At 59.6% G+C, this 25,714-nt stretch overlaps 1 protein-coding gene across 2 annotated transcripts; it reads left to right on the forward strand.

The window, feature by feature from the left end:
* Positions 1–20,350, forward strand: GGA1 (golgi associated, gamma adaptin ear containing, ARF binding protein 1). 2 transcript variants are annotated; one of them, XM_082665801.1, is made up of 17 exons: positions 1–335; positions 4,254–4,338; positions 5,604–5,679; positions 7,113–7,211; positions 8,201–8,324; positions 8,715–8,815; positions 9,495–9,575; positions 10,624–10,764; positions 10,842–10,923; positions 12,011–12,118; positions 12,785–12,937; positions 15,774–15,838; positions 16,309–16,475; positions 16,943–17,136; positions 18,044–18,213; positions 18,433–18,543; positions 20,300–20,350. In XM_082665801.1, the coding sequence occupies exons 1-17, from the start codon at positions 293–295 to the stop codon at positions 20,312–20,314; spliced, it is 1,815 nt and encodes a 604-aa protein (XP_082521927.1). In that variant the 5' UTR covers positions 1–292; the 3' UTR covers positions 20,315–20,350. The 2 variants fall into 2 exon arrangements, with proteins under 2 accessions (XP_082521927.1, XP_082521926.1); XM_082665800.1 differs by lacking the exon at positions 20,300–20,350 and adding an exon at positions 18,635–19,546.
* The last annotated feature ends 5,364 nt before the right edge of the window (positions 20,351–25,714 follow it).

Genomic DNA, 25,714 nt, shown 5'->3' on the forward strand with positions numbered 1-25,714 from the left:
GTTTCCATGGTGCAGCCCTCAGCCCCAAGTCCCTCGGCTTCCTTTCCGGCCAGAGCGCTGTGACCAAGGCAGGCGGCGAGTCCCTCCCACGATGTTAACGCCGCTTGGGGGAGGGGTTGGGAGAGCAGGTGGCGCTCTAGGCGAGTTCGTTCGCGTCTCTATGGTGCCGAATGCTCTTCTCCGCGCGTCGGGACGGACGTTACCCCTTTAATCGGCGGAGGGCGGTGCCGAGGAGGTCCCGCGAGAGCCCCGGGGGGCGGTGGGCGGTGCCGAGGCTGGGGGCCCGTGGCGGATGGAGCCTGCGATGGAGCCGGAGACTCTGGAGGCGCGAATCAGTGAGTGTCCGGGAGGGGCGCGGGCCGGACCGGAACCGGAACCGGGGGCACTAGGCGGGCCCCTTCCCGGCGGGGGCGGGGTACGCGGCGCCCCCTCCTCACGCCCTGCCCCGGCCCGGTAGGGGCGGTGTCCCAAGCCCATACCTCCGACCCTGGGGTTAAGGGGGACCCCACCAGCTGCGCGGACCGGCGATGGGAGCAGGCGCCGCCCACCCTTCCGATTCCTGGGCCGCGACCCCCGGGGAGGAGTGAGCTGCGCCCGGCTCTGCGCCCAGAACGCCCGGGATAGAGAGAGCAGCCTCCAACTCTCTCGGGCCCAGACTTTTCCGCGGAGCGGACACCCAAGTCATTCCCTGGACTCAGGGAGGAAGCAAGCGAGCGGCCCCGAGAGCTGCACCTCACACCCGGGAGCGAGGGGCCAGGCTCCCCTTGAGCCCCGAATCTTCCACTCTCTGGCGCTGCATGGCGTGACTCTCTCCTATCCCTTTCTTGAGCTTGCAACTCACATTTGTTCGTTCCCCCGCCCTGGAAGGTAGGACCCACTAACCCATCGAATCCCCCGCGCTCTGGCCACATAGTGAGAAACCCCCAAACCCCACAGGCTTGGGAGGGTCCTGTCTCAGACTCCAGAAGTGATTTCAAGTTCTCTATCACTACCCTCAGTCCAGACCCTGAGATTTTGCAACCCCCACCAAAGACTCCTTTCCTAGCCCTTGCTAAGTTTCCTCCAAAGGGCCCTGCATCTCCTCCTGTGTCTCCTCAGACACGATTTCCTACTACTTAAGCTGAGTACTAGCCCTCACACTGTCTACCTGACCTCCATGTCCCACACTGCAGATCCTCGGCTCTCATAACCCACTACTGGACTCTGAGAGCACGGCTTGCTTCCCCCGCTGGACTAGGGACAGCTCCCTCCCAAGTCTTTGCTCCCATTCAGGTCACATCTGTACCAGGGCCTCAGAGAGTCCTCTGGGTCTACTTTCATCTCAGCCCCTTGACTCCAGGCACACCAGGGAGCTGCGCAGGGTGATTTGGGATTATGACCAGCCCCTTTTAAGCCAGTCTTGTGCAGAGCTGAATCCTGAGGATGGTCCCAGAAGCACACCGTCTCCACGGATGTTTCAGAGTCAGTTGGCCAGTGGTGGGGGAGGGCATGGAAAGGAAGCACTCAGCGGCCGTGGAGACTGTTCTGGAACGCCACAAGTGTCCAGGTCTCAGCAGTAACTTAAGGGGGATGGGCAGGGCCCTGGCTGACAGATCTGACAGGCCGCAAGCCTTGAGCCGTGGGTGCTACAGAACTGTGTCAGGTTTAGCAACAGTGGGGATTTTCTGAGAGGCCAAAGAGTCTGATCTGAAAAACAGACAGGAGGCAGGCCCCTCAGGTTTGGCAGGAGGCTAGGCTCTGATAGATCGCGGCTGATGGGGTTTTCTCTTTTCCTTGCCCTTTGTGCCCTAGCAAAATTGTAAGCTCTTACCTTGCAGTGACTGGAGGTGAAGAGTAGCTTTTGGTGGGTAACTGATGACATTGTCACCACTGTAGAGTGACAGGGTGGAGTCATGCCCTGTTGTGAAACAATTCCCTCCTTCCCTCTGTGTTCTACCCTGCTGCCTGCTGGGGAAAGTGCGCGCCCCAGGTAGAGGTGAGAGGGCTGGGAGTTGGGAGCCAGGGCCAGAGAGGTTGGTCAGATCTCCTTGGACCCAGAGGCCCCCGCTCTGAACCAGATGCAGAGAAGGTGTCTCATGATGCCACTACTTCTTCCTCACTGGCTTCTGACTTAGGAGCAGGCTCTAGAACCAGTTTCTCTGTCCTCACTCAGACTCATGTGTCTCTGACACTCTAAGGGACTTCCTGTTTTAGGGTCCCCCGGCTGGATGTCATTGAGTAGGCGATATCCAGCCCCATTCTAGTTTTCTAAGCAGCCTCTGGCCGTGCTGAGGGGCTGGGGGGCTGGGAGGCAGAGTAGATGGGGGGGCAGCTGTTTCTGGTGTTCCTGGGTGGTCAGCAGGGGCTTCATTTCTCCCAGGGACTGGCGGGCTCTGCAGGGCTCCTGGAGCAGAGATTTGTATGCACAGAGGAAATGTTTCTTTCAGATCTTTGCTCAGCTGTACCTCTGAGAGCCCTCCCAGAAAGCAGCCCCCCCCACACACGCTTCTTTATACCTTCTCCCTGCTCTGGTTTTCTTTCTTTCTTTCTGTTTTTTTTTAATGCTCTGTTTTTCTTTATAGCACTGTGCAACAGTGTACAGTATCCTGTTTGTTTGTTTATCTGAGTAGTCAGTGTTTCTCTTGCTGGGCGGTGAGCTCCAAGAGGGCAGGGATTTTGTCTTGTTCACTGCTGTGGTCCCACACTCAGAATATTTATTGAATAAATATGAATTGAATGATTGGCTGCCAGGCACTGGGATCCTAGGGCTCCAGGCCTCCGGCCAGAGCACAGGGCCCCAAATAGGCAGGCGTCACAGGCCGAGTCCCCAGCCTCCTCCTGACCACAGATCCTTCCGTGTCCCACCTCCTGGGCTGTGCCCTCCACACCCTCGGCTCCGTCCTCAGGTTTGGGCAGAACTGACCAGCACAGGGTGACGCTTGGAGACAGGCTGTCGGGAGGTGATGAAGATCCAGCTCCGGCTGCCCCACGCCTTACCCTGGATAGAGTTGCTGTCATCCCAAATCACTTCTTACTTTGCTCCAACTTTACAGATGGGGAAATGGAGGTTCGGGGAAGTTAAGTGACCTACTAAATTTTGGGGGCTTTTAAAAAGTCTTACTGAAATACAGCTGATTTACAATGTGTTAATTGCTGCTATACAGCAAAGTGACTCACCTTTACACATATATACATTCTTGTTTTATACTCTTCCATTGTGGTTTATCCCAGGATATTGAATGCAGTTGCCTGTGCTATACAGTAGGACCTTGTTGTTTATTTTTAGCTGTTGTCTCACCAGCGTTGGGGGTCGGGGGGTACTGTCTGGCTTTGTTTACCACCCCTTCTTGTTGGCCCTTTCTTGGCCACTACCTACTCCTGGATTCGGATTCCCCCAGAACCTCCCCTGCCCGCCTGCAGCTGAGCCCGCGTGCATTCACTCATTTACTGGGTGTGCATTTATGGACGTGTGCACACGTGGCTGGGATGCGGTGCAATGGCAGGCTTGGACCCACGATGCAGGTCGGGTCTGGGGGACACAGCAGAGAGCTGCCTCGGCAGTGCTGCCCCGGGCAGGTGGCGCTGTTAGGGAAGAAGGAGGCGATACCTGAGCCGCACTCCTTCCCAAGGTCCCCCATGCCCTGCCCTGAGCTGTTATCCACAGCTCTTCTCACCCGCAACCCGTGAGCTGTTCCGAGGCACATCATGCCCAGCCTGGTTAAGTCCCTCCAGTGCTTCTTGTGTTGCCTCTTCCAGGCAGCCTGCCCTGGCTCCAGGCTCCCCTGAGTCCCCTCCTCCAGTTACCGGTTCCCACGGCTCCTTTGCCTCCCTCTGTCACATTCTATTGAGAACCTAGCTGACCTTGGCCCACTTCCCAGCTGCAAAGCTCCTTGAGGTTGGAACTACTGCTTTTTTCCCTTACCTCTGGATCTCCTCTGAGAGTAAATTCTGTGAGAATTATGGGGACACTTCAGGAGCAGAATCAGAGGAGGTGCAGACAGGCGTACAGCAGCAGGGGGTGGGGCAATGCGGGAGGGGAACGACCGCTGAGCACAATCTCTAGACGCGGGGCCCTTCGGGGAGAAGCTGCAAGGAGAAGCCCGCAGACGGCAGCTCCTCTGCACATTGACTTGACGGACGTCAGCGCTGGGGTCTTGGGGCCGTCGGAGCAGGGAGTCCAGGGGAGGCCTTTTCGCATGCTCAGCCATGCGCCAGGGCAGGGGGTGGGAGAGGCAGGGATCCCTTCACCAGGCCACTGGCCCTCTCTCCTCCAGACAGAGCCACAAACCCCCTGAACAAGGAGCTGCACTGGGCCAGCATCAACGGCTTCTGCGAGCAGCTCAACGAGGACTTTGAGGGGTAGGTGGCTTCCCCGTCTTTCACTCACACACTCAGCACCTGCCGTGCACACTCCAGACCCTGGCCTTGGGCAGAGACGAGGATGAGTTGAGACCCAGTTTCCATTCTTAAGTGCTCCCAAATTAACAATGGCAGCACGCACTTTGTACTCAGCGCCACTGTGTGCTACCCTCTGAGGTGGGCCTTGCTGGACCCATCTTACAGGTGAAGAAACCGAGGCTCGGGGGGCTCAGCAGTTGCCCCAAGATCTCGTAGAGAGGAGGAGGTAGTCCCGGGCTTGATGAAGCCCAGGGCTTCCTGACCCGCACCCGTGCTTTGTTGGGGAGGGCCTCCCAGAGAACTGCGTGCTCCCCAGCTGGGAGGGGCCAGCAGGCCCTTTGCTCAAGGAAGAATCAGAACCATCTGCATTAGGATCACCCGGTGTGTTTGTCAAAAATGTCCATTTGTGGGCTGCACCCAGACTCGGACTAGACTGCCCGGCGGGGAGCTTGGCGGAGACGTTGTTAGCAGGCTCCCCAGGTGGCACTGAAGTTTGGGGAGCACAGCTCAGTGTGCTTCGCTTCTGCCGCACCCCATTAGCATAGACGCTCCACTTGGGATGCTGTGCAGACAGCGTGACGTGTGTGCTCCCCAGTCCAGCTGCTCAGGTGACAGTCCCATCCCTTCTGTTAACTGAGTCGCCTGGACGAGTAACTAGATGCCTCTGAGCCCCCATTTCTGAGACTGTAAAGTGGAGGTGATAGTGCTGCCTACCTCGGGGGGCTCTTATGGAGGTTAGGCAGGAAAATGGACGTGAGGTGCCTCGCACATCGTAAGTGCTCCGTATGTGTTAGCTGTTACTGTCACTGGTGACAGGTCTTTCATGATCTGGTAGATGATGTCACCATTGCCACCGTGACTTCTCCCAGCAGAATATTCTGTGCACATTGTCATGTTCTGCTCCCAGGCTGGGCCCTTGAAGGCTGTGGCCATCTCTCCGTACTTGTCCCTACGGCAAGCCAAGGGCACGGCAGGTCACAGTTCTCAGTAAAGCCGGCCAACGGGCTGAGCTCGCGCCTTTCAAAGGTCCCCGGCCTGCGCTCCCTACCTGGTCCTGCCCTCTGGTGCCACAGTCTCCAGCCCCGTCCGGAGAGGGAGCTGGACCCTTGCATGTGTCCTGGAGAAGCCGCTGCCGGCCGCAGTTCCAGTGGGGAAGGGTGGCCGCCCTCCCTGGGGTGCCCGGGGCTCTGTGGCTAGTCTGGCTCTCTGCTGTTCCTCTCACCCAGGCCTCCACTTGCCACCCGGCTGTTGGCCCACAAGATCCAGTCCCCGCAGGAGTGGGAGGCGATCCAGGCCCTGACGGTGAGGAGAAGGGGAAGCACGGTGCCATCTGTCCCCTGACCATGTGGGTGGCACCGGGGGGGCCAAGACTGAGGTTTTTGGGGTCCCAACAGGTTCTTCTTTTTTTTAAAAAAATAAGTTTATTTATTTATTTATTTTTGGCTGCATTGGCTCTTCATTGTTGGGTCTTCGTTGCTGCGCGCGGGCTTTCTCTAGTTGTGGTGAACGGGGGCTACTCTTCGTTATGGTGCATGGGCTTCTCTTGTTGCAGAGCTTGGGCTCTAGGCACGCAGGCTTCAGTAGTTGTGGCACGCAGGCTCAGTAGTTGTGGCTCGCAGGCTCTAGAGCTCAGGCTCAGTAGTTGTGGTGCACGGGCTTAGTTGCTCCGTGGCATGTGGGATCTTCCCGGACCAGGGCTCGAACCCGTGTCCCCTGCATTGGCAGGCGGATTCTTAACCACTGCACCACCAGGGAAGCCCCCAAGTTCTTCTTTAGAGCCCAAGGGAGTTGTGCCCAGATGGCCTTGAATGGGGGTGTGGCCCAGCCCCTGAGGGTCCCGTGGCAACCAGTGAACCGGTGGGCTGGCCTCCCACCCCAGACCCTGCACAGTTAGGCTTCTTGTGGGGAGGAAGCCCTAGGTTGTTCGGGCTAGGGATTCCCAGCTCCAGCTGTGCCTCAGACCTTCAGGAGGCTGAATCAGGGCCCCACCCCAGACCCGCTGCCCAGAACCCCTATAGTATGTGCATCCAGGAATCTTTGTGTTTATAGAGCTCCGTGTTTATAGATGCATTACGGGGCCGGGCCGGACCAGCCCATCGATGGCCTCCAGGCACAGGACAGCACAGGGGTGCAAGGGGTGACAACTGGGCTCAGGCCAGAGGTTTCAAAGCTGAGCCAGTAGCAGAAGAGCAGGGGGTGCACTGTTGTGGCACCCAAGCATGGGTCAAATAGCAACAAACCATAGAGCAAAGCTGATTTTAGATGGTGGTAGATAAACAGTTTTCCTTTTAATAGTTCTGTATTTGTTTTAACATGTTAGGGTTTGGGTGGGGTTTTTCCCCTGAAATACATGTTAGTCCTCTGATCTCACACGCATCTAGCTTAGGATGAGGCTGAGTCTGATGGTGCCTATTTACGTTTCAAAAAATCATCGAAGGAAAATAGTAAGAAAGTAATTTACAAGTGGTCCTCAGATATGGCCAAGCCACGGAGGGACTAAGTCGGTGCTGCGAGTTGGGCATCGCCAGGCTTGCGGGGTGGCCCAGCCCTGTCCCCCAGCGGGTGGTGATCAATCTCAGGGGGTCTCTGAACTTCAGAATCCTCTTTTTCTCAAGAGTCATCTTCCCCCTTCTCACTGCCGGTTCCTGGGCTTCTGGGCCTGGCTGAGGCGTGGGAGGGAGGGTACCTCCTCTGATCCTCCCTGGGGGTCCCCGCACCTCACACCACCCCCCCAGGTGCTGGAAACATGCATGAAGAGCTGCGGCAAAAGGTTCCACGACGAGGTGGGCAAGTTCCGCTTCCTCAACGAGCTCATCAAGGTCGTGTCTCCCAAGGTGGGTGCTCCCAGCGCACGCTCAGACCTGCGCTGTCAGATGGCGGTTGAGGAGGGGTGACTGACTGGCCTCATCCTGACCCAACACAAACACAGACCCTTTCTCAGGGTTCCCTTCACAGCTGAGCCCGGGACGGCTGGGTTTCCAGGAAGAACGCTTCCAGGCTGCCTGGTGGCCGGCCAGCTCTGGAGCTGCCTGGCGCTTAGGGAGGAATGAGTGCACTGAACACAGAACAGCCTCCCCAGCGCGGGCTGCTCGGGCTCTGAGGTCTCTCCCTGCGGACCTGGCCACGGCACCCCGCCTAGGTGTCTAGTGGAGGGTCTCCCTGTCTCCACCTCACAAGAGTGGCCTCCTTGAGGCCTTGGATGCTGAGGCCCCAAACCTGAGTGACAGAGCCTCTGATGGGCCTGAGGAGTCCTCTCCTAGGGCAGGAACATGTTTGATGCCCCTTGGGTGAGAGCCCGCCTCTTCGCCCATCCTTGCTCAGATGCATCCCTTGACCAGAGCAGCTGAATGACCCAGCAGCTCTTCTCAGGAGATGACCAGAGTGAGAGCCAGTTCCCTCTGCTGAGTTTGCTGCTGGGAGACTGAATGGAGCCCAGGGCCGAGCGGTTCCACACCTGCTCCTTCCGTGGTCAGCCCGGAGCCTGGTGGCTCCTCCTTCCTGAGGTCACAGTTAAGGTTTCCACGAGCTGGCCGAGAGCAGGCGCCAGGCTCTGGGCCTTACCTGTGTCAGCTTTGCTTCCCCAGCACGGTGCTGCTGCTGTCATCCCCACTCAACAGGCGGGGCACTGGGACACCCAGGGCTCGCACAGCTAGTGAGCAGCAGCAGGGCCAGGAGGTGAGCTCAGGCCGGTCAGGTGGGAGGGTCGTGTAGGCTGAGGTTTCTGAAGGAGTCCTGGGGACGCAGCCAGGTTTAGGCTGGGCTTGGGACTACAGTGAGTGGGGCCGGGCAATGTCAAAGCCGCCTCTCCCTTCCGTCCCCGAAGTACCTGGGCTCTCGGACATCGGAGAAGGTGAAGAACAAGATCTTGGAGCTTCTCTACAGCTGGACGGTCGGCCTCCCTGAGGAGGTGAAGATCGCAGAGGCCTACCAGATGCTGAAGAAGCAGGGTGAGGCACCAGAGGTGGGGTGTGACCACCTCCTCCCTGGGGCTCTGGCAGCAAGGTCCTAGGTCTGCCCTTTAACTTCTCAAGAACATAGAGCCAGTGGGGCCTCTTTATGGTTCTGCCTGAGGCCAGCTTGGATGGAGAAAAGATGGGGTTGAGTCAGAGACTGGTCCCCATGGTACGGCCTCAAAATACAGGTTTCTAACTGCCCCGACCCCGCACACACACTCTTTGGCGTGGTAGTTCAGGAGCAGGCCCTGACCCCACACAGTGCGGCGCCAGCATGCTGGAGAAAGCCTGCCCTCCACCTTCCAGCCTACCCCTGCCTGCCCCCATCCCCTCTCCCCTCCGCCCCAGACCCTGAGACAGTCTCCCCACCGCTGTCCACTGCAGGGATTGTGAAGGCCGACCCCAAGCTTCCAGATGATGCCACCTTTCCCCTTCCTCCGCCGCGGCCCAAGAATGTGATCTTTGAAGACGAGGAGAAATCCAAGGTGAGGCTTCAGGGAGGGCCAGATGAGGACTCCAGGCCCACTGCGGGTCAGTGGGTTCCAGCCCCTGGCGGCCCTGTCCCTGGAGCAGAGGCTACGCTGAGCACGGCCGCCGTGGTGGGTGACGGGCACCGGGTGTTGAGCCCTTACACATGCTGAGTGCTGCCCACGCAGTGCCCTTCACTTAGTAAATGCAGGCCTGAGGCTGGTGGCCCTGGGCTTGGTTTGAGGGCATTTCATAGGTTGATCAGGAAGGAGCTTGCCTGTCTTTATGTCTGCGACCTTCTCAATGATTTTACTAGCTTTTTGTTAAAGAAGCATGTGGTCATGGGCAAGAACTTAAACAGCACGGGGGTAGGATAAAAACTAAAAGCTCCTCTTCTACCCAGGCTAGTCCCGGGGGTAAAGGTTGAGTTTCCTGTACATCCTTCTAGAAGAATCCTCTAGCAATAGTAATGTAATGTTTCGCACCATTTCTGGAAAGCTTATTTCTGCCGGCGCTGCGGAGAACACTTACGTGCAGTGTGTCACTTCTCCCACGGCCACCCTGTAAGGTGTCAGATCCTTGCCATCCCATGGAGAGCTTAGTAACTTATTCACATCCTACCACCAGGAAAAGGAGCCAGCATGGGACCCCAGGCCCAGGGACTGCTGTCACAGCCATGTCCCTCTGTCTCCACAGATGCTGGCCCGCCTGCTGAAGAGCTCCCACCCTGAGGACCTCCGAGCAGCCAACAAACTCATCAAGGAGATGGTGCAGGAGGTGATGGCCAAGGCCAGAGTGCAAGGAGGTGGCGGGATGGGATGTGGAGCTGAGCCACTGAGGGAGGTCGTGTGTACGTGTGCGCAGTGGCCCAACTAAAGGGCTGTGACAGCAGAGAAAGAGCTGACCAAGTCAGGGGGACCCTGCGGGCAGAGCCAGGATCAACGTGTGGAAGGAAGAATTTCCCAGCAGCCAAGCTGACCTGCATTGGCTTCTGTGAGGCTGAATACCTCTCCTGTAAAAGTTAGAGGGAAATTAGGCCTTACTATGTTCAAAATATAGTATATTTTACATACATATACATGTAGAGAGAATAATATACATGTATCTTATAAGTATGTATACCTGTGTTGTGGGTGCATGCTGAAAACTTTTTTATTGATAAGGGTATGTCATCAAAAAAGTGCAGTCCAGAGACCCAAAGGGCAGACACTCTTGGCTGTCTTAGGGCAAACTGTGTGCTCTGAGAGCCCAGAGAAAGGGCAGCTCTTCTCGAGGAGGGCGATTGTATCAGGCGGCACAGCACAAGCCCACCTTTCATTCCACAAGGGAGGAGCATGCCTGGTGAGCAGAGTGGGAGAGGGAGAGCAGGGTCACTGCTGCAGTGGCCTTTCAAGGGGGCCACGGCACTAGTTTCTCAGTTGTACTTGGTGACCGCTAAGGTCCCCTTTCACTCTCAAGTACTGAACCTCCTTTCAAGGGACAAATACAGAGAGGGGGAGGGTTCTGTAGAACCACAGGTGTGAATCTAGCGCCCAGCCCTCCAGAATCAGCTGGTGAGTGTGCTGGAAACCCAGAATCCTGGGCCACCCCTAGAGATTCTGATGGACTCGTGCAGAGGCCTGGGTCCAGGGGGCATTGGCAAGAGGAGAGAAAGTGAACACAGGGTTGGTCAAGGGCTTCTTGGACCAGAGTGCCCTGTCCTGGGCCCGAAGGGCTCTTAGCAGGGGCTGATCTCACACCCAGCAGAGGGTGGTGTGGGACAGTGCCTGGCTCAGGTCCAGGCCTGACTCGGGTGCTCTGGGGCCGTTTGCCAATGCCTCCCCAGGACCAGAAGCGAATGGAGAAGATCTCAAAGCGGGTGAGCGCCATCGAGGAGGTGAACAACAACGTGAAGCTGCTGACGGAGATGGTGATGAACCACAGCCAGGGCGGCGCGGCTGCCCAAAGCAGTGAGGATCTCATGAAGGTGCGCCCGCCCCCACCCACCCCCCACGCACTGCAGGGCCCCCGCCGGCCCTGACCTGCCCGCCCTGCTGCCCCCAGGAACTGTACCAGCGCTGTGAGCGCTTGCGGCCCACACTCTTCCGACTGGCCAGCGACACGGAGGACAATGACGAGGCCTTAGGTGAGCTGCAGTTGGAAGGAGCTGCCACCAGGGGGCCCCCTTCTCCAGCAGTGACCTTGGATTTCTCCACTTTGAGGAAGAAGGAAGCGGAGATCGGGGCTGATGTGCTTTAGAGACCCTTTGGGTCAAGCCCCTTCACAGACACCTTCTTTACTGCCCGTGAGCTGCACAGGAGGGAGAATTGTCCCTATTTCACAACTGAGCCTCAGGGAGGGAAGTGACCTGTCCAGATCAGAGAGCAGAACGGTGGCAGAGCCAGGATGGACCGGACACTCTCTCCCTCCAGACACTGCCTCCCCAGTAAGGGTGAGCTCGAAACCTAGAGCAAATCCCTCAGGCCTGAGCGCTTCCAGAGCTGGACCCCGTGGCTCCTGCTAGGGCCACACGTCAGGGTCTCGTCCTTTTTTGTGCCACCACATCGGCCAGGGCCTCTCGGGCAGCAGGCTAGGTACAGTCTCAGCCTCCGTTCCTCAGGAGTTCCCTGAGCACCTCCCATGTGCCAGGCACCTGGTCCCCACCCAAGAGGCTTGCCGCTCAGATCCCTCTAAGCCTTGACCCCCAGGAGGTGACATCAGCGAGGGCCTAGTTTGTGCCAGGCACTGTTCTGGGCCCGGGGGGTATGGCAGTGATCAGAAACAGAGCCAAGTCCTCATGGAGCTTGTAGCCTGATGAGACAGACAGTAAAGCAGGGGTGTGAGTGGGGCAGTTTGTCAGACGGTGGTAAGGGGCGTGGAGAAAAACAGAGGCGGGACTGGTGGTGCGGGCTGGGGGTTAGAGAGGGCCTCCCTGAGGTGAATTGGATAAAGACCTGAAGTAGGAAGGGGTGAAGCCATGCAGAGATCCGGGGGTCTCCAGACAGCAGAGCCCGCCTGGAGGCCGGGGCACGCCTGTGTGTTCGGGGGCCGGCACGGGGCAGCGTGGAGGGGACTGGGCGAGGGCAGGTTGCAGAGGGCCTTAGTCTGAGGAGTCGAGGTGGGCTGCCCCCGGGCCCCTCCCACGAGGCTTGAGATGACCGTGGGGTGCTCATCCCCCCCCCGGAGGCCCCCACATTCTTTCAGCCTGGCCTCTCCCCTCCTGCCTGTTGCAGCGGAGATCCTGCAAGCCAACGACAACCTCACCCAGGTCATCAACCTGTACAAGCAGCTGGTGCGGGGCGAGGAGGTCAACGGCGATGCCACAGCCGCCTCCATCCCTGGTGAGGAGGTGGCAGGAGAGCTGGGAGGGCCCCCGAGTCGGAGGGCCATGGGGTCCCAGCTAGGGTGCTGGTCACAGAGCTTGGTGGCCCCTTAAGATGGGGGAGGCCCCCGCTGAGAGAGCTGGGGGTGGAGTCTGTGCCAAGCCTGCAGCTGCGGGGGAAGAGGTCTGGATGCAGTCGGAGGGGAGGGAGCCGAGGGTTTGGTGAGGACAGGCAGAAGAAGGAAGGCCTTTCTTTCGCTTGACAAGTCTGGCACCTGTTGTGTGGGGCTAGGTCACACCCCCGAGGCTTAGTTTAATTATCAGAAGTGGGCACGGAGGGTTTGATACATCAGCATTACAGGCTGGGCTCCACTCAGGGTAAAGTGACGGCCCCCCCGGGAGAGCTTAGAATTGGCCCTGTTTGGGAGAGGTGGGGGTGGGGTACTACACAGAAACATCGGAGTCTAAGAGGGGCCTTAAAGGATGGGAGGCAATTGGCCAAGAGAGAGGGAAGAAGGAAGTACATTCTGTGAGGAAGGGACACCATGTGCCAAAGAAGAGGCCTGGCAAGCAGATTCGGGGCAGAGGGAGTGTGGCCAAGGAGGGGAAGCCCGCTGCTCCCAGACCCCAGGGACTCAGAGTGGCCTCCGCCCCAGGCTGGCCTGACTCTCCTTTCCCACCCCAGGGAGCACCTCGGCCTTGTTGGACCTCTCAGGTCTGGATCTCCCTCCGGTGGGCACCACTGACCCAGCCACGCCCACCCGCCCTGGTGACCAGGCCAGCCTGGAGCAGCCCAGCACCTCAGCTTCCCTACTTGACGATGAGCTCATGTCTCTGGGTGAGGAAGGGGCGGGGCCCAGAGCGGGACAGGCTCTGCTGCAGGTGGGGGGTGATGCCCCCAGCACACGAGGCAGCTTTCAGAGCGCAGTCAGGTCAGCATGTTCCTCCTCCTCCTGTGAGTCCTCTGGAGGATGGGGGAGAGGCATCAGGCCCATTTCACAGCTGAGGAAGCTGAGGCTCAGGGAAATGAAAGAGCTTGTGCCAGGTCCTACAGTCAAAGGGTGAGGCTGGTGGGACTTCCCTGGTGGCGCAGTGGTTAAGAATCCGCCTGCCAATTCAGGGCACATGGGTTTGAGCCCTGGTCCAGGAAGATCCCACATGCCGCGGAGCAGTTAAGCCCCTGCGCCACAACTACTGAGCCTGCGCTCTAGAGCCCGTGAGCCACAACTAATGAGCCCGTGTGCCACAACTACCGAAGTCGGCGCGCCTAGAGCCCATGCTCTGCAACAAGAGAAGCCACCACAATGAGAAGCCCACGCACCACAACGAAGAGTAGGCCCTGCTCACCGCAACTAGAGAAAACCCGCGCACAGCAACGAAGACCCAATGCAGCCAAAAATAAATAAATAAGTTTATTAAAAAAAAAGAATCCACCTGCCAATGCAGGGGACACAGGTTCGAGCCCTGGTCTGGGAAGATCCCACATGCCACGGAGCAACTAAGCCCGTGAGCCACAGCTACTGAAGCCCGCACACCTAGAGCCGGTGCTCCACAACAAGAGAAGCCACCACAATGAGAAGCCCACGCACCGCAACTAAGAGTAGCCCCTGCTCGTCGCAACTAGAGAAAGCCCACATGCGATAACAAAGACCCAACGCAGCCAAAAGAAAAAAAAAATTTTTTTTTTTTTTTTTTTAAAACGGTAAGGCTGGCATCACCTCTGATAAGCCAGCCACACCTAGGCTCTGGTGGCCTGCGGGAAAACAAAGGGATTTCCCTGTAGCAGGTTAGAGCCTAGAATTGGGAGCTCCCCAGGCAAGTCAGCATTTCCTCGCCACTGAGAGAAAGAGGTGGGGAGCTCTGGAAGCTCCAGGGAAGCCCGTGTGGGAGCACAGGGCACTCTGTGAGCCACGCTGGTCCCAGGCCAGGCCTGCAGACACTATGGTGGGCTCGGGGCTCCAGAGGCCAGTGGGGAGCAGGCTCATCCCTGGGGAAGAAGCAGAGGGCACCCCGCTGGCCAAGCAGTTTTAGAGTTTGCAGCTTTCAGGCGCAGCAGCGCCCCCTGAGAGCGTAGCCTCAGGAGAGCCTCAGGGCAGCCTCCTCACAATGGCCCGAAGTCGTGAAGAAATAGGGGTCTGTCAAGGAGACCTTGCCCTGTCGAGGGAGTCTCGGAGGATGTGTTGGGAAACTAACTTGGAAGCCAAGTCAGACTGTGTTCTCCTGAGTTAGTTCTGAGGTGAAAACCACACCGGACGGACTCCGAGAAGCGATGGTGTGCCGGGGTCCCGGCGGGGGCTCCCTGACCACGGCCTCCGAGCGCTGCTGTGTCTTAGCCCACCCTCCACTCAGCCCAGAAGACGGTGCTGGCAACGGCCCTGGTCTGCAGATACCAGAGCAAGTCACTCAGACTTGCCTGACGGGGCACCAGGCTTTGCACGAGGCCCTCAGATCCTGAAGCCTCACTCGTAGCTGCTCTGACTCAGCTCATCAGTCGGGAACGGGAAGTGAGGGCCTGGAGCGACGAGCGGGAGACAAGGGGGTCAGCAGACCAGGTCCAGTTCCCCTGTGCGGGCCCGTCAGCCAGCACCCCCCAGGAGGCCCTGACCACAGGGTGTTGCGGGGGCTTCCTGAGGAGTCCCACCCACCTGCGCCCTCTTCATTCAGAGCCAGGGGTGACTCAGGGAGAGAGGACCCTGGCCCCGCTTGAGAGGTCAAGATGGCCCCATGACCAGAAGGCACACACAGGCTCGTCTTCCCCAGCAGAGCCTGCGCCAGGCGGCAGCGGGAGCATGTGGCCCAGACCCCAGCGAGGCACTGTGTGCTTTGCACTTCCTGTCCCCAGGTCGCTTCAGCAGAGCCCTGAGCCTCCAGCTTCCTCTGGTTGCTACTCAAAGCAAAGAAAATGTGGGAACCAGAACCAGAAGTGGCAGGGCAGCAGCCATCCAGCTCCCCGGCTCGGGGGAGTGGAGGAAGCCTTGGGACCACAAAGGGGGCTCATCCTAAACGGTTCTCTGCGGCAGGAAGGGGGAGGGGAGGGGTGGGGTAAGCAAAACGCACTTCCCGTCTGCCAGAGAGGGCGTCCCAGCGCCAGGCAGGCACCGTGTCTGAATTGTCCCATTCAGTAGTGACAACAGTCCTCTGATGCAAATGCTACTGTTGTCTCGTCTTACAGACGAGGCACAGGAAAGTTGCCACCCAGCCCAAGGTCACACAGCTGGGTGGCAGAGCTGTGTTTGAGCTCCAGTAATTAGGCCTTGCTCTGTCCAAGTCTAGACTCTATCGCTTTCCAGTTGTGTGACTGCGGGCAGGTTACTTAGCTCCTCTGAGCACCCGTTTCCTCATCTCTAAAGAAGGCATGAGAACCTTGTAAGGCTGTGGGAGGACTGAGACTCATGTCTGCAGTGCCTGACCCGGGGCTGTTAGCCTCCACTGTGTTGTCCCTCCCCTTCGGCCCAGGGAATGGGCTCTTGTGGTCTTTGGTTTCTACTTCTGCTCTGCTGCTGGTTCCCTCTGGGGGGGAAGGGGGCGTGTCCCCTTCGAGCTGAGCCTCTCGGAGGAGGGGGTGCAGGGGGAGGGTAGCAGTCAGGGAACCCTGACTCAGCACATAGTCGCCCTGGCTCTCTTGCCTCTGCTCACGAATCCAGCCGCTCTACCTCGGTCTTGCTTCCCTGCAGGCCTAGGCGACCCCACACCCCCTTCAGGCCCAGGATTGGACGGTGCTGGGTGGAACAGCTTCCAGGTAGGAGGGGCCCATCCCAGGGTCAGAGCAGCCGGGACAGGCAGCCTGAGGGGCAGTGAAGGGATGGCTGGGCAGGAGGGCTGGGGGAAGGGGTGGCCCTGGGGGCGGAAGCACCCATCCCAGGATGGAGGAAGGTGGACGGGCCTCCCCTCACAGCGCTTTTCCCTGCATGTCTCAGCCTTGGGTTTCTCTTGGGTTGAGATGGGGGTTCCCCGTTCCTTTTCTCTTGAGGGTGACTCCGAGGTCCCTGGAACGGGATGGTTTCTCGAGTAGAATCCCAGACCAGGCCTGGCCCACCGATGGCCCTGGGGTGAGAGGGGCGCAGGCTGGCGGGAATGTTGTCCACACCCCTGCTGCTGCTTCCCCAGATGTCTCCTGCCGGGAGGGGCAGGGGCCTCAGGGCAGTGCCAGGTGACCTGACGCCTTCTCAGCACAGCCTCACCCACCCGCATCCTTTGTGTGCCCAACAGTCGTCTGATGGCACGGAGCCCCCCCACCCCGCTCCGGCCCCCAACGTGGACAGTCGGCCCCCGGCGCAGACGTCCCTGCCCACGAGCAGTGGTCTGGATGACTTGGACCTCCTGGGGAAGACCCTCCTGCAGCAGTCGCTGCCCCCAGAGTCCCAGCAAGTGCGGTGGTGAGGGCACGCCCTGCCCGGACCCTGCCCCTGCCCCAGGCCCATCAGGGAGAAGCCCGGTGCTGCTTTGTCCCTGTGAGCAGCACTGGCGGAGCACCACCGTGTGCCAAGTGCTGTCCTGGGCTCGAGGGACACAGCAGTGACCACAGCAGGTGCAGGGCCCATCCAACAGGGCGTGGAGGGTATGAGAGATAGGGGACCATGCCCCACTCACGCCCTCCCCTAGGCCTGGCCTGCCAGCACCTGACAAAGACTGAAGGCCCAGAGGGCTGCCAGGGACGAGGGCATTGACCCCGAGTGGGTGGGGTGAGCAAGAGCTGCCCGCTCCAAGGTGAGGAGACCGAGGCCAGAGAGACGGGGGGCGTCTGAGCCAGCCGTCAGGGACAGCCGGGAAGCCCAGCGTTCCCTGTGCCCCTCGGCTCTTGGCCACCAAAGCTTCACCTCTCAATGCACCACGCCCCAATAAGGGAGAAGCAGCAGCCAGCCCCCCGCCTCACACTCCGGGACCTGCAGAATAAAAGCAGCTGCAGCGTGTCCAGCTCCGGCGCCACCAGCCTCCTCCACGCCGTGTCCCCCGAGGCCCCTGGGCCCCTGCAGCAGCCCACACCGACGGAGCTCTCGCTGGCCAACATCACTGTGCCTCTGGAGTCCATCAAACCCAGTGAGTAGGGCGAGGGCACGGCGGGTACTGGCTGAGCTGGGTCAGCCTTGCCTGCTGTCAGGAGCTGGATCTGGGGCAGCCAGTGGGAAGGCAGGGCTCCCCTCCCAGCCCTGCCCGACTCAGCGGGGCCTCTGGGCAAGACCCTTCCTCTTGCCAGGACTCCGTTTTCTCACTGGTCCCAGAGTGTCACAAAACTGCGTTCTAAACTCCAGGGTGACCCAGGCAAGAGGACTTCTCATGGATGGCCCCTGCGCCCCTCCCCGGGAAGGCAGGGCCAGGACAGGGGAGGTCTGTGGGACTCCCCAAGATCATAAAACCAAAACAGGATAAAGATTGAGGTCCAAGCCTAGGCTTCTGCCTGGGAGCAAAAGGGCCGCTCACGGCACCAGGCTGTGAGCAGACTGATGAAGACGGGCTAGTCTTCTCGGCGCTGTCCATCTTGTGAGCTCACTGTGACCAGGGTGTCGCCCCCTTGGGGTCCCCAGGAGCTAGGCAGTGGTACTGCCGTCTTAGCGGCATGGAGGACCCTGAGCTCACAGAAGCAGAGTGGCTGTGCCGGGGCCACACAGAGCATGCGTGAAGCTCAGGCACAGCCCTTCACTCAGCGCTCGGGAGCAGCCGCCCGGCACTCCGGGAGCCTGGTTGGGACGCGGTTCCAGGGTGGGCATTCTGCCTTCACCGTCACACTAGAAGTCCACCTGCCTGTCTGAGCCCCGGACTGCACCCGACTGCACTGCTGCCCAGGGTCAAGGCGACAGCCTGGGTCTGGGTCTGTTCACTCATCCCCAGCAGAGCAGCGAGTGCCCGGGGTCGGCCGGGTGTGGGGAGCTGGTTGGATGTGCTTGGGCTCAGGCCTGGCACCCACCCCCCGCCCCCGCCATTGCCCTCTCCCCTTCTCCTCTGCCAGGCAGCATCTTGCCGGTGACCGTGTATGACCAACATGGCTTCCGGGTCCTCTTCCACTTCGCCCGAGACCCACTGCCCGGGCGCTCCGATGTGCTGGTGGTGGTAGTTTCCATGCTGAGCACCGCCCCCCAGCCCATCCGCAACATTGTTTTCCAGTCAGCTGTCCCCAAGGTGACAATGGGCAGACCCCCCCCCCCCCAAGGCAGGGTGACTTGGGGCTGGATGGGGGGGCCAGCTCTCCAGGGCGGGGGTAGGGTCTCTGTCTCCGTGTCTCTGTCTCTCTCTTCTTGGGGAGTTGGGGGTAGACGGGCCCCTAGAGGAGGAGCTGGCAGGAGGCTGGGCCTTGTTCCCCAGGGCTAGCTGTGCCCCATCCTGCCCTCCTGTCCGCAGATCATGAAGGTGAAGCTGCAGCCGCCCTCAGGCACAGAGCTGCCAGCGTTTAACCCCATCGTCCACCCCTCAGCCATCACCCAGGTCCTGCTCCTTGCCAACCCCCAGAAGGTGAGGGGCCCAGCTGTGCCCGGGCACCGCTGTGGGGTGGGGCAGCCTCTCTTCCCCGTCCGACCCTCTGCCTTCACCATGTCTGCCCCAGGAGAAGGTTCGTCTCCGCTACAAGCTGCTGTTCACCATGGGCGACCAGACCTACAACGAGATGGGGGACGTGGATCAGTTCCCCCCACCGGAGACCTGGGGGAGCCTCTAGAACAGAGGGGCTGGGGAGAGGAGGGGCGACGGGACTGGCCACCACTGAGCCTGGGTTCCCACGGCCATATTCCCCTGGGTCTGGTGCTTCTCCCCTCCCCTCTGTGGCCCCCTCCTTCCTTGCCCTCTCCCCTGCTGAGCCAAACCCAGCAGGAGGCTAGGCCTCGGTTTGCACTGGTGGGGACCTTCGTCACAGGTGGGAGGCTGGAGCAGGGAAGTGCTGCACACGGGCCCCGGAAGGACTTGGGGTCGTGGGGGAGAAGCATGGCTGTCGGGCAAGGGCCAGGACCTCAGGCCCAGCCCCGACCCCAGCCTGGGGAGGGGTCATCCCTGCCTGTCTCTTATGCCTTATGGGAAGGCCCAGCCATAACTTGGGGCCGTGCTGGAGCCGGGACCAGCTCAGGCCTCCATAGGAACCGGGTGACTGGGGGCGTGGCGCCTGCACCCCCAGCTCTTTGCACTCTCGGGTGTGTGGTTTGACTCTCTTAGCTTTTCTCTCTGCGTGGCCCTGTGGTCACCGTCTCAGGGGGCCCAGTGAGGGGAGCCCCACCTCTCCCCCACTCCTCCTGGGGGTCTCACTCCACTCTCCTGGCCCCTTTGCTGTCAGGCCTCCAGGGGGACTGTGGGAGAGACAGGTGGCCCCAGCTGGTGGCTCCCAGGCCCCTGGCCAAGGGAGGTCCTGCACTGGAGTTCTCAGTGTGTCTCTTTCATTCATTGGGTTTTGTCCATCCGTCTGTCCATGGGCAGAAGTGGGGTCAGTGTGTGAGTGAGAGCAGGAGTATTTATGGAAATAAAACGTCCTTTTTCCTGGACCAGCAGCTCTCGTGGTCCTTCTGAGGTAGAGGGAGTCAGGAGGGTCCAAGAGTGGGAGGACCCCGGGCTGCCCCGCAGACCCCTCTGCCTCTCCTTGGAGATCAGGCCACGGTTCCTCTGCTCACCACTCCCAGTCCCTGTACCGGAAGAGGCCCAGCTCAGGGGCCTGTGGCCACTGCTGAGTCACCAGAGAGGACCCAGGGCTGTGGTGGGCACAGAGCCGTCCCGGCTGGAAGCGAGCGGCTGCTCGGGCCTGCCAGGAGCCCCAGCTGCTGCAGACGCTGAGGGGGAGGCCCCTGGCCACTCACAACTTCCTCTTGCTGCACTCAGTCCTCAAAACACAGCTGCGGTGCAGCACCACCCGAGGCCCGCGCCTCAGCTGCTCCCTCTCCCCAGAGGCTACTCCCAGGGAGCAGGGTGCCAGCTGCAGCTTGTTTCCGGAGAGGCCCACGGACCCTGCACGTCCCCTGCACGTCCCCACTGGGTTATCAGTGTTTCTCTAACTGGGAGGCTGGGGAGTGGCTTAGAGGCTAGCAGGTGAGGGAGCCAACCAGCACGGAGCAGAGCCAGGAGCTAGTCCAGGGCTTGCTCTGTGGTGGGGAGCCCGCCCTCCGTGCCCTCTGCGCTCTGCTGGGGAGGGTTCCTGCCCACAGACATCTGGGGAAGGCTGCCCGCCCTTCCTCTTCTAGCAGACGGTGGAAGTTCTGCATTTAAGACATCAATTTCCCTTTGTCTAATCTAGTTTTTTGCAGTGTGAACTTGGGCGCTGAACACCTTTACATAGATGCTATTGAGAAGTGCTGGAGGCCAGCCGAGCCTGCGCGCTCTTTTCAGTTCTGCAAATGAGGGCCCTTCTCTGTGCCAGGCCGACCCTTGGAAGTGCACGGCAAGAGCTCCTCGACGTGGGCCGTGCTGTCAAGGGCACAGGAGAGGGAGCAAGGCCTCAGAGCCAGCATATCCAGTTCCCTACTGCCCCCACAGTGTGACCACCATCCTGCATCCAGGCCCCCAGACACCCTGACCTCTCAGCCACGTGGCCTCCTTCCTGTTCCCCTCCCTGCCCGCCAGGCAGGACTCTGCCTAAACCCTTGTGATGTCTCCGAAAGATAATCTCTTGTTGGAAGCTTCTTCCTTTAAATGAAACAAAACCCTATTCCCTGTGGCGTACCCCTGGGGTCCCAGAAGCACCCTCAGGAGCACGCACTCTACAGGTTGCGTGAGCCTGTGGCTGCCGGCTGGGAGCCTGGGCCTCTTCCAGTGGGGTCTCTAGCTTGCTGTGAGACTTTGAACAAGGTGCTTCCTTCTCTGGCCTTTAGGTTCCTTGTTTGAAAAGGTGGGAGGGACCCAGTGAGCTGTAAGGCCCCTCAGAGGCCTTCTGAAGAGTCCTTGGGCAAAAGGGTCCCCCAGTCGGCTTGGAGTGACCCAGATGTCACAGGGACAGGGAGATCCCTTCAGTCTTTCTGACCACCTTTCCCTGTTCCTAGGCCACCCATCCAGCTGTCTGCCTGTCTGTCCTGCAAGTGCCTCTTGAGCAGCACCTGTGCCAGGCACAGCCCTGTCCTCAGAGCTCACAGCCTGGCACGGGACCCTTGAGCCAGGAGCATGACCGCCGAGAGCTGGGAGGGAGATGCACAGGGGAGCTGCCGCAGGAGCCCGCACCTGTCTGAGGGGCTAGAGGGGGTGTCTGATCAGAGGAGGGGACCCTTTGCTTTCACCACTTGGAGGAGGCATCCCCCAAATACTGCATGTCAATCCAGACACAGGTCCAGAGCCCCTGGAGACCTCAGGCTGGAAGGGGGTACTCGCAGGAGTGTTCTCTGTCTCTGCAAGGGTCACCCCCACCCCCGCCCACGCCAGGAGCAGTGGGACTTCCCAGGCCTTGAAGGCACACTTCCACTTCTATCTGTGCGGCTGGAAGCAGCAGCTCTTTTTTTTTTTTTTTAAATAACCACAGCACACTGGGCTCGTCTGTTCATAGCAGCCAAGAGAAACAGAAGCCACCGCTCGCCTGGGGAGCCTGTCCCTGCAGTCGTCTTGATGCCCCTGCCCCCATTCTCCGCGGGCCTCCTGGCGGGGACACGGGCCCAGCAAGGCAGATAAGAGGGGAGCCGGCTCTAGCCCAGCGCCGCTCTAGGCCGGCAGCACGCAGCCCCTCCCTCCAGCTGCCCTGTGAAAATGGGAAACCGAGGCTTAGGGAGCTTATGAAGTGCTTGAGGGCATATGTTAGGGCCCAGATGTGACCAGGAGTCCTATGAGGTGGCCACCCTGACTGCACATCGCACCCCCCCACCCCACCCCCATCCGCTGCCGTCCTCTGGGGCTGTCAGGATTGCGGTGGAGTCGCCGTGCCTCAGCCCCACTTGGGGTTCCCCAGTAAGTCCTTTTGGCTGGAGGAGGAGGCAAGGAAGTTTTCGGAGCCCCAGAAGTGACAGCACATGCCTAACTGCTCTGGGCAGAAGCCTCCCCTTGGAGGGCAGCAGTGATACGGCCACAAACAATTTCTCAAGTGTCTGAAGTGGGATGTTCCTGTTCAGTCCCGCGGCCCCACAGCTGACCCCTGCTACCACCGCCTCAGCGCCGGCCACTGGCCTCCCTGCCCACATCCTGCTGGAGCTTCAGCAGCAGACGTTTCCCAGACCGTTGCGGGTTTTGGCAGACGATCTGCAGTGAAGCCTCTGGACCCCCCGAAGCAGCCGCAGGGATTAAGGCGGGCGGGGGCGGGGGGGGGCGGGCAGGGACCAGCATTTCTAGAGTCTTCAGGCAGTGCCATCTGGTACAGCAGGAGAGCACGCGGATGCTTTGGGGCCTGTCAGATCTGCTTTCTAACTTGGCCTCTACCACTCAGCCAGCTAGGGACCTGGGCCAGGAGCCTGGGTCTGCTCACCTATAAAACCACACGAGGGCTTCCCTCGTGGCGCAGTGGTTAAGAATCCCCCTGCCAATGCAGGGCACACGGGTTCGAGCCCTGGTCCGGGAAGATCCCACATGCTGCAGAGCAACTAAGCCCGTGTACCACAACTACTGAGCCCACGTGCCACAACTGCTGAAGCTGGCGCGCCTAGAGCCCGTGCTCCGCAACAAGAGAAGTCACCGCAATGAGAGGCCCGTGCACCGCCACGAAGAGTAGCCCCCGCTCGCTGCAAATAGAGAAAGCCCTCCTACAGCAACGAAGACCCAACACAGTCCAAAATTAATTAATTAATTTTAAAATAAATAAATAAAACCACATGATACCAACCTCACTGGAGGATGTGCTGAAGTACATGACAATAAATGCCATTGACCCCAGGCTGCAGGACACATTTAGGGGCAAACTGAGGCAGGAATGGGGGTTAAAAGGTCTTTCCGTTACTGACATCGCAGGCTGAATAATAAACAGGGCCAGGCACTGTCCTAAGTAGTTTACAAATTAATTTATTTAACCCTCACAACCCATCAGGTAGATGCTATTATTCTCAAGCTACCGAGGAGGACACAGGCTCAAAAAGGTGAACTACCTCAGCCCAGGTCACCCAGCTGGTGAGAGGCTGAGCCCAGCCAGCCAGCTCCATCCACACCAGTAAGCTCTGTCTCTTGGGTTGGAAATAAACGTCCATCGATGCGATGTCTTCGCTTGCCATTCAAGTCGGCTGTGTTTATTGAGCTCCTGTGACTATGGCATATTGCTAGGCCCCTGATTTCAGCCTAAGCCAGACAAGGCCCAGGCCCTCCTCAGGAGGAGACGCAGCAAGTCATTAGAGAAGGGGTTGGCTGGTGACCTCTGAGGTCCCCTTCCGCATCTGCAGTTCTAAAACTATGATCTCAATATCCACTGATTGAAACCTCTGAGTCCAGAAGTCTCTGATGACAACATCCTTCGAAAGAACAGCCAATGACCCAAACTTCAGGGCTTCCAACCTTTTCACGATTCAACATCTGAGTGTGCTCGAGCCTAAATATACCCTAAAACATACCCCTTACCCAGCAGCCCCATCCAGGCTGGACATGGAGGAGCCAGGTGCCCTTCCTGCAAAGGCTCTTGGGTCTGGCTGGAGGGGAGTCTGGAGCCCAGATGGGAGGCCCAGAGCTCACGTGGCCTGATTATACAGCTCAGTTGTTTCCACAGCAGCTGCTGCTACAGCCCACATAGGTTGACCCCTCCCCAGGCTGCAGCTGGGGGCTCAGGCCCGGGCAAGACTAGGAGGGACAGGGGTAGAAGCCAGGCCTTGCCCTCAAGGACCTTTAGAACAGCTGGGGAAGTGGACGAGCCCAGACCAGTGTGGTCTGGGCCAGAGGCAGGGCTGGAGCAGGATGGGGACGCCATGTAGCCTGGAGATTTCCCAAATGGCAGGACAGTGGCACCTGGTGTCAAGTTGCTGCCTTGGGAGTCTTCAGTTCCCTAATTCTGCACACAGTAGGTTGTGCGCATTACGGAGACAGGGGAAACTGAGTCACCACCAAGTTCTGGGATCTGTCCAGTGAGGGAGGTGGAGAGGCCAGGACTAGAACCCAAACATTGCAAAGCGCAGCGCCACATTTTAAGAAGCCAAGTCGGGACTTCCCTGGTGGCGCAGTGGTTAAGAATCCGCCTGTCAACGCAGGGGACACAGGTTCGATCCCTGGTCCAGGAAGATCCCACATGCTGTGGAGCAACTAGGCCCGTGCGCTGCAACTACTGAGCCCGTGAGCCTAGAGCCCGCGCTCCGCAACAAGAGAAGCCACCGCAATGAGAAGCCCACGCACCGCAATGAAGAGTAGCCCCCGCTCACCGCACCTAGAGAAAGCCCACGCGCAGCATCGAAGACCCAACACAGCCAAAAAAAAATAAAAAACAGAAGCCAAGTCTATACTGGACTCTAATGTCTCCCTCCATCGAGGCATTCCTCAAGCCCTGCCCACCCTAGAATCCCCCCTCCAGGGGCCTTCCAGCTGGGAGAAGGGGAAGTGGGCAAGGAAACCTAGCCTGGGATCAATCCCCTCATCCTGGCCTAAGCCTTTGATCCAGGAGCCTCCCAACTTCCGGCCAGGATTCCACACTCGGGTTCCCTTTGCAGCCCCTCCCCATCCCACCAGGGTCTGCCTGGCTCTCCCTTTGGAGAGTTGGAGGGGTGGCCAGCACGTGCCCACTGTGTGCCAGGCCCATGTTGGGCCCGGGGCACACTGAGATGTCTGAGGTGGAGGTCCTGCCCTCAGAAGTGCCCAGTCTGCCCACCCACACACAGTAGGTGCTCAAGTAACCCTCAAATTGAACTGAAACTCCAACAAGGCAAAGTGCAGTAGGTGTGCTAGGACCCTACCCCAGGCCCCTCCCTCTCCCCCCCCCCCGGAGCTCCTGATGCCCAAGGGGTGCAGGGGTTCAGACTAAGAAGAGCCTACTGCTTGCCAAAGGCTCTCATCTTGTATTAACTGGCAGTTATAGAGCATCTGCTGTATGTCCCAGTGTGTTCTGGGTGGAGAGCCGAAGAAATTACTACAGTACCGAGTTTGGGGAGGTCAGAGCAGTATCCACGTCCTTGCCTTACAAGAAGTTAGTGCAGGGACTGAGGAAGTCTGCCGGGGAAGGGATTTCACAGACAGCGGAAACTCGTGGCTGGGGCTGGAAGACGGCAGGGTGTCAGGGAACTGCTCTGGGAGGTTTCACTGTGGCTGGAGGGTGGTGGGGACCCCCGTGAAAAGGGCGATGGGAGCACTGGAGGAGCAGGCAGGAGTGTCTTATCCACTCTTCCAGGTGGGCAGCGTCAGGACAGCTGACCCACAGGCCATTAGAGACAGTGAGTCCAGAGTTCCAGGGACTTGTCCAAGGGCACGCTGCAGCAGCGTGGCCCCAGGAAGCCAAAGCCTCCAGCCCATCTTCCAGCAGAGGAGCAGGGGTTGACCTTTAGCTCAAGGTGGCCAGGAGGTCCTTCCGGAAGGGAGTCTTGGACAGCATCCTTTGGGAGGCCTAGATGGGCCTGTCCTTGGCCGCTGCCTCCTAAACATGGAACGCTGTTTTCCCTTTAAGAGGGTGCCAAGGTTATTTATACCCAGGGCTTGCAGGCCGGAGGGTGGGGCAGGAACCCAGGAAGCCGGGCAGGCGCGGTGGCAGGAACGGGCTTACCTGCTTCCCGCCACCGGGGCTGGGCGGGGAGGAGCGGGGAGGAGGGGCCGCGCGCACAACCTGTGGATCTCCAGGCGGCCG

Source organism: Grampus griseus, assembly GCF_964374135.1.
Source record: "Grampus griseus genome assembly, chromosome: 11".
NCBI lineage: Eukaryota > Metazoa > Chordata > Mammalia > Artiodactyla > Delphinidae > Grampus > Grampus griseus.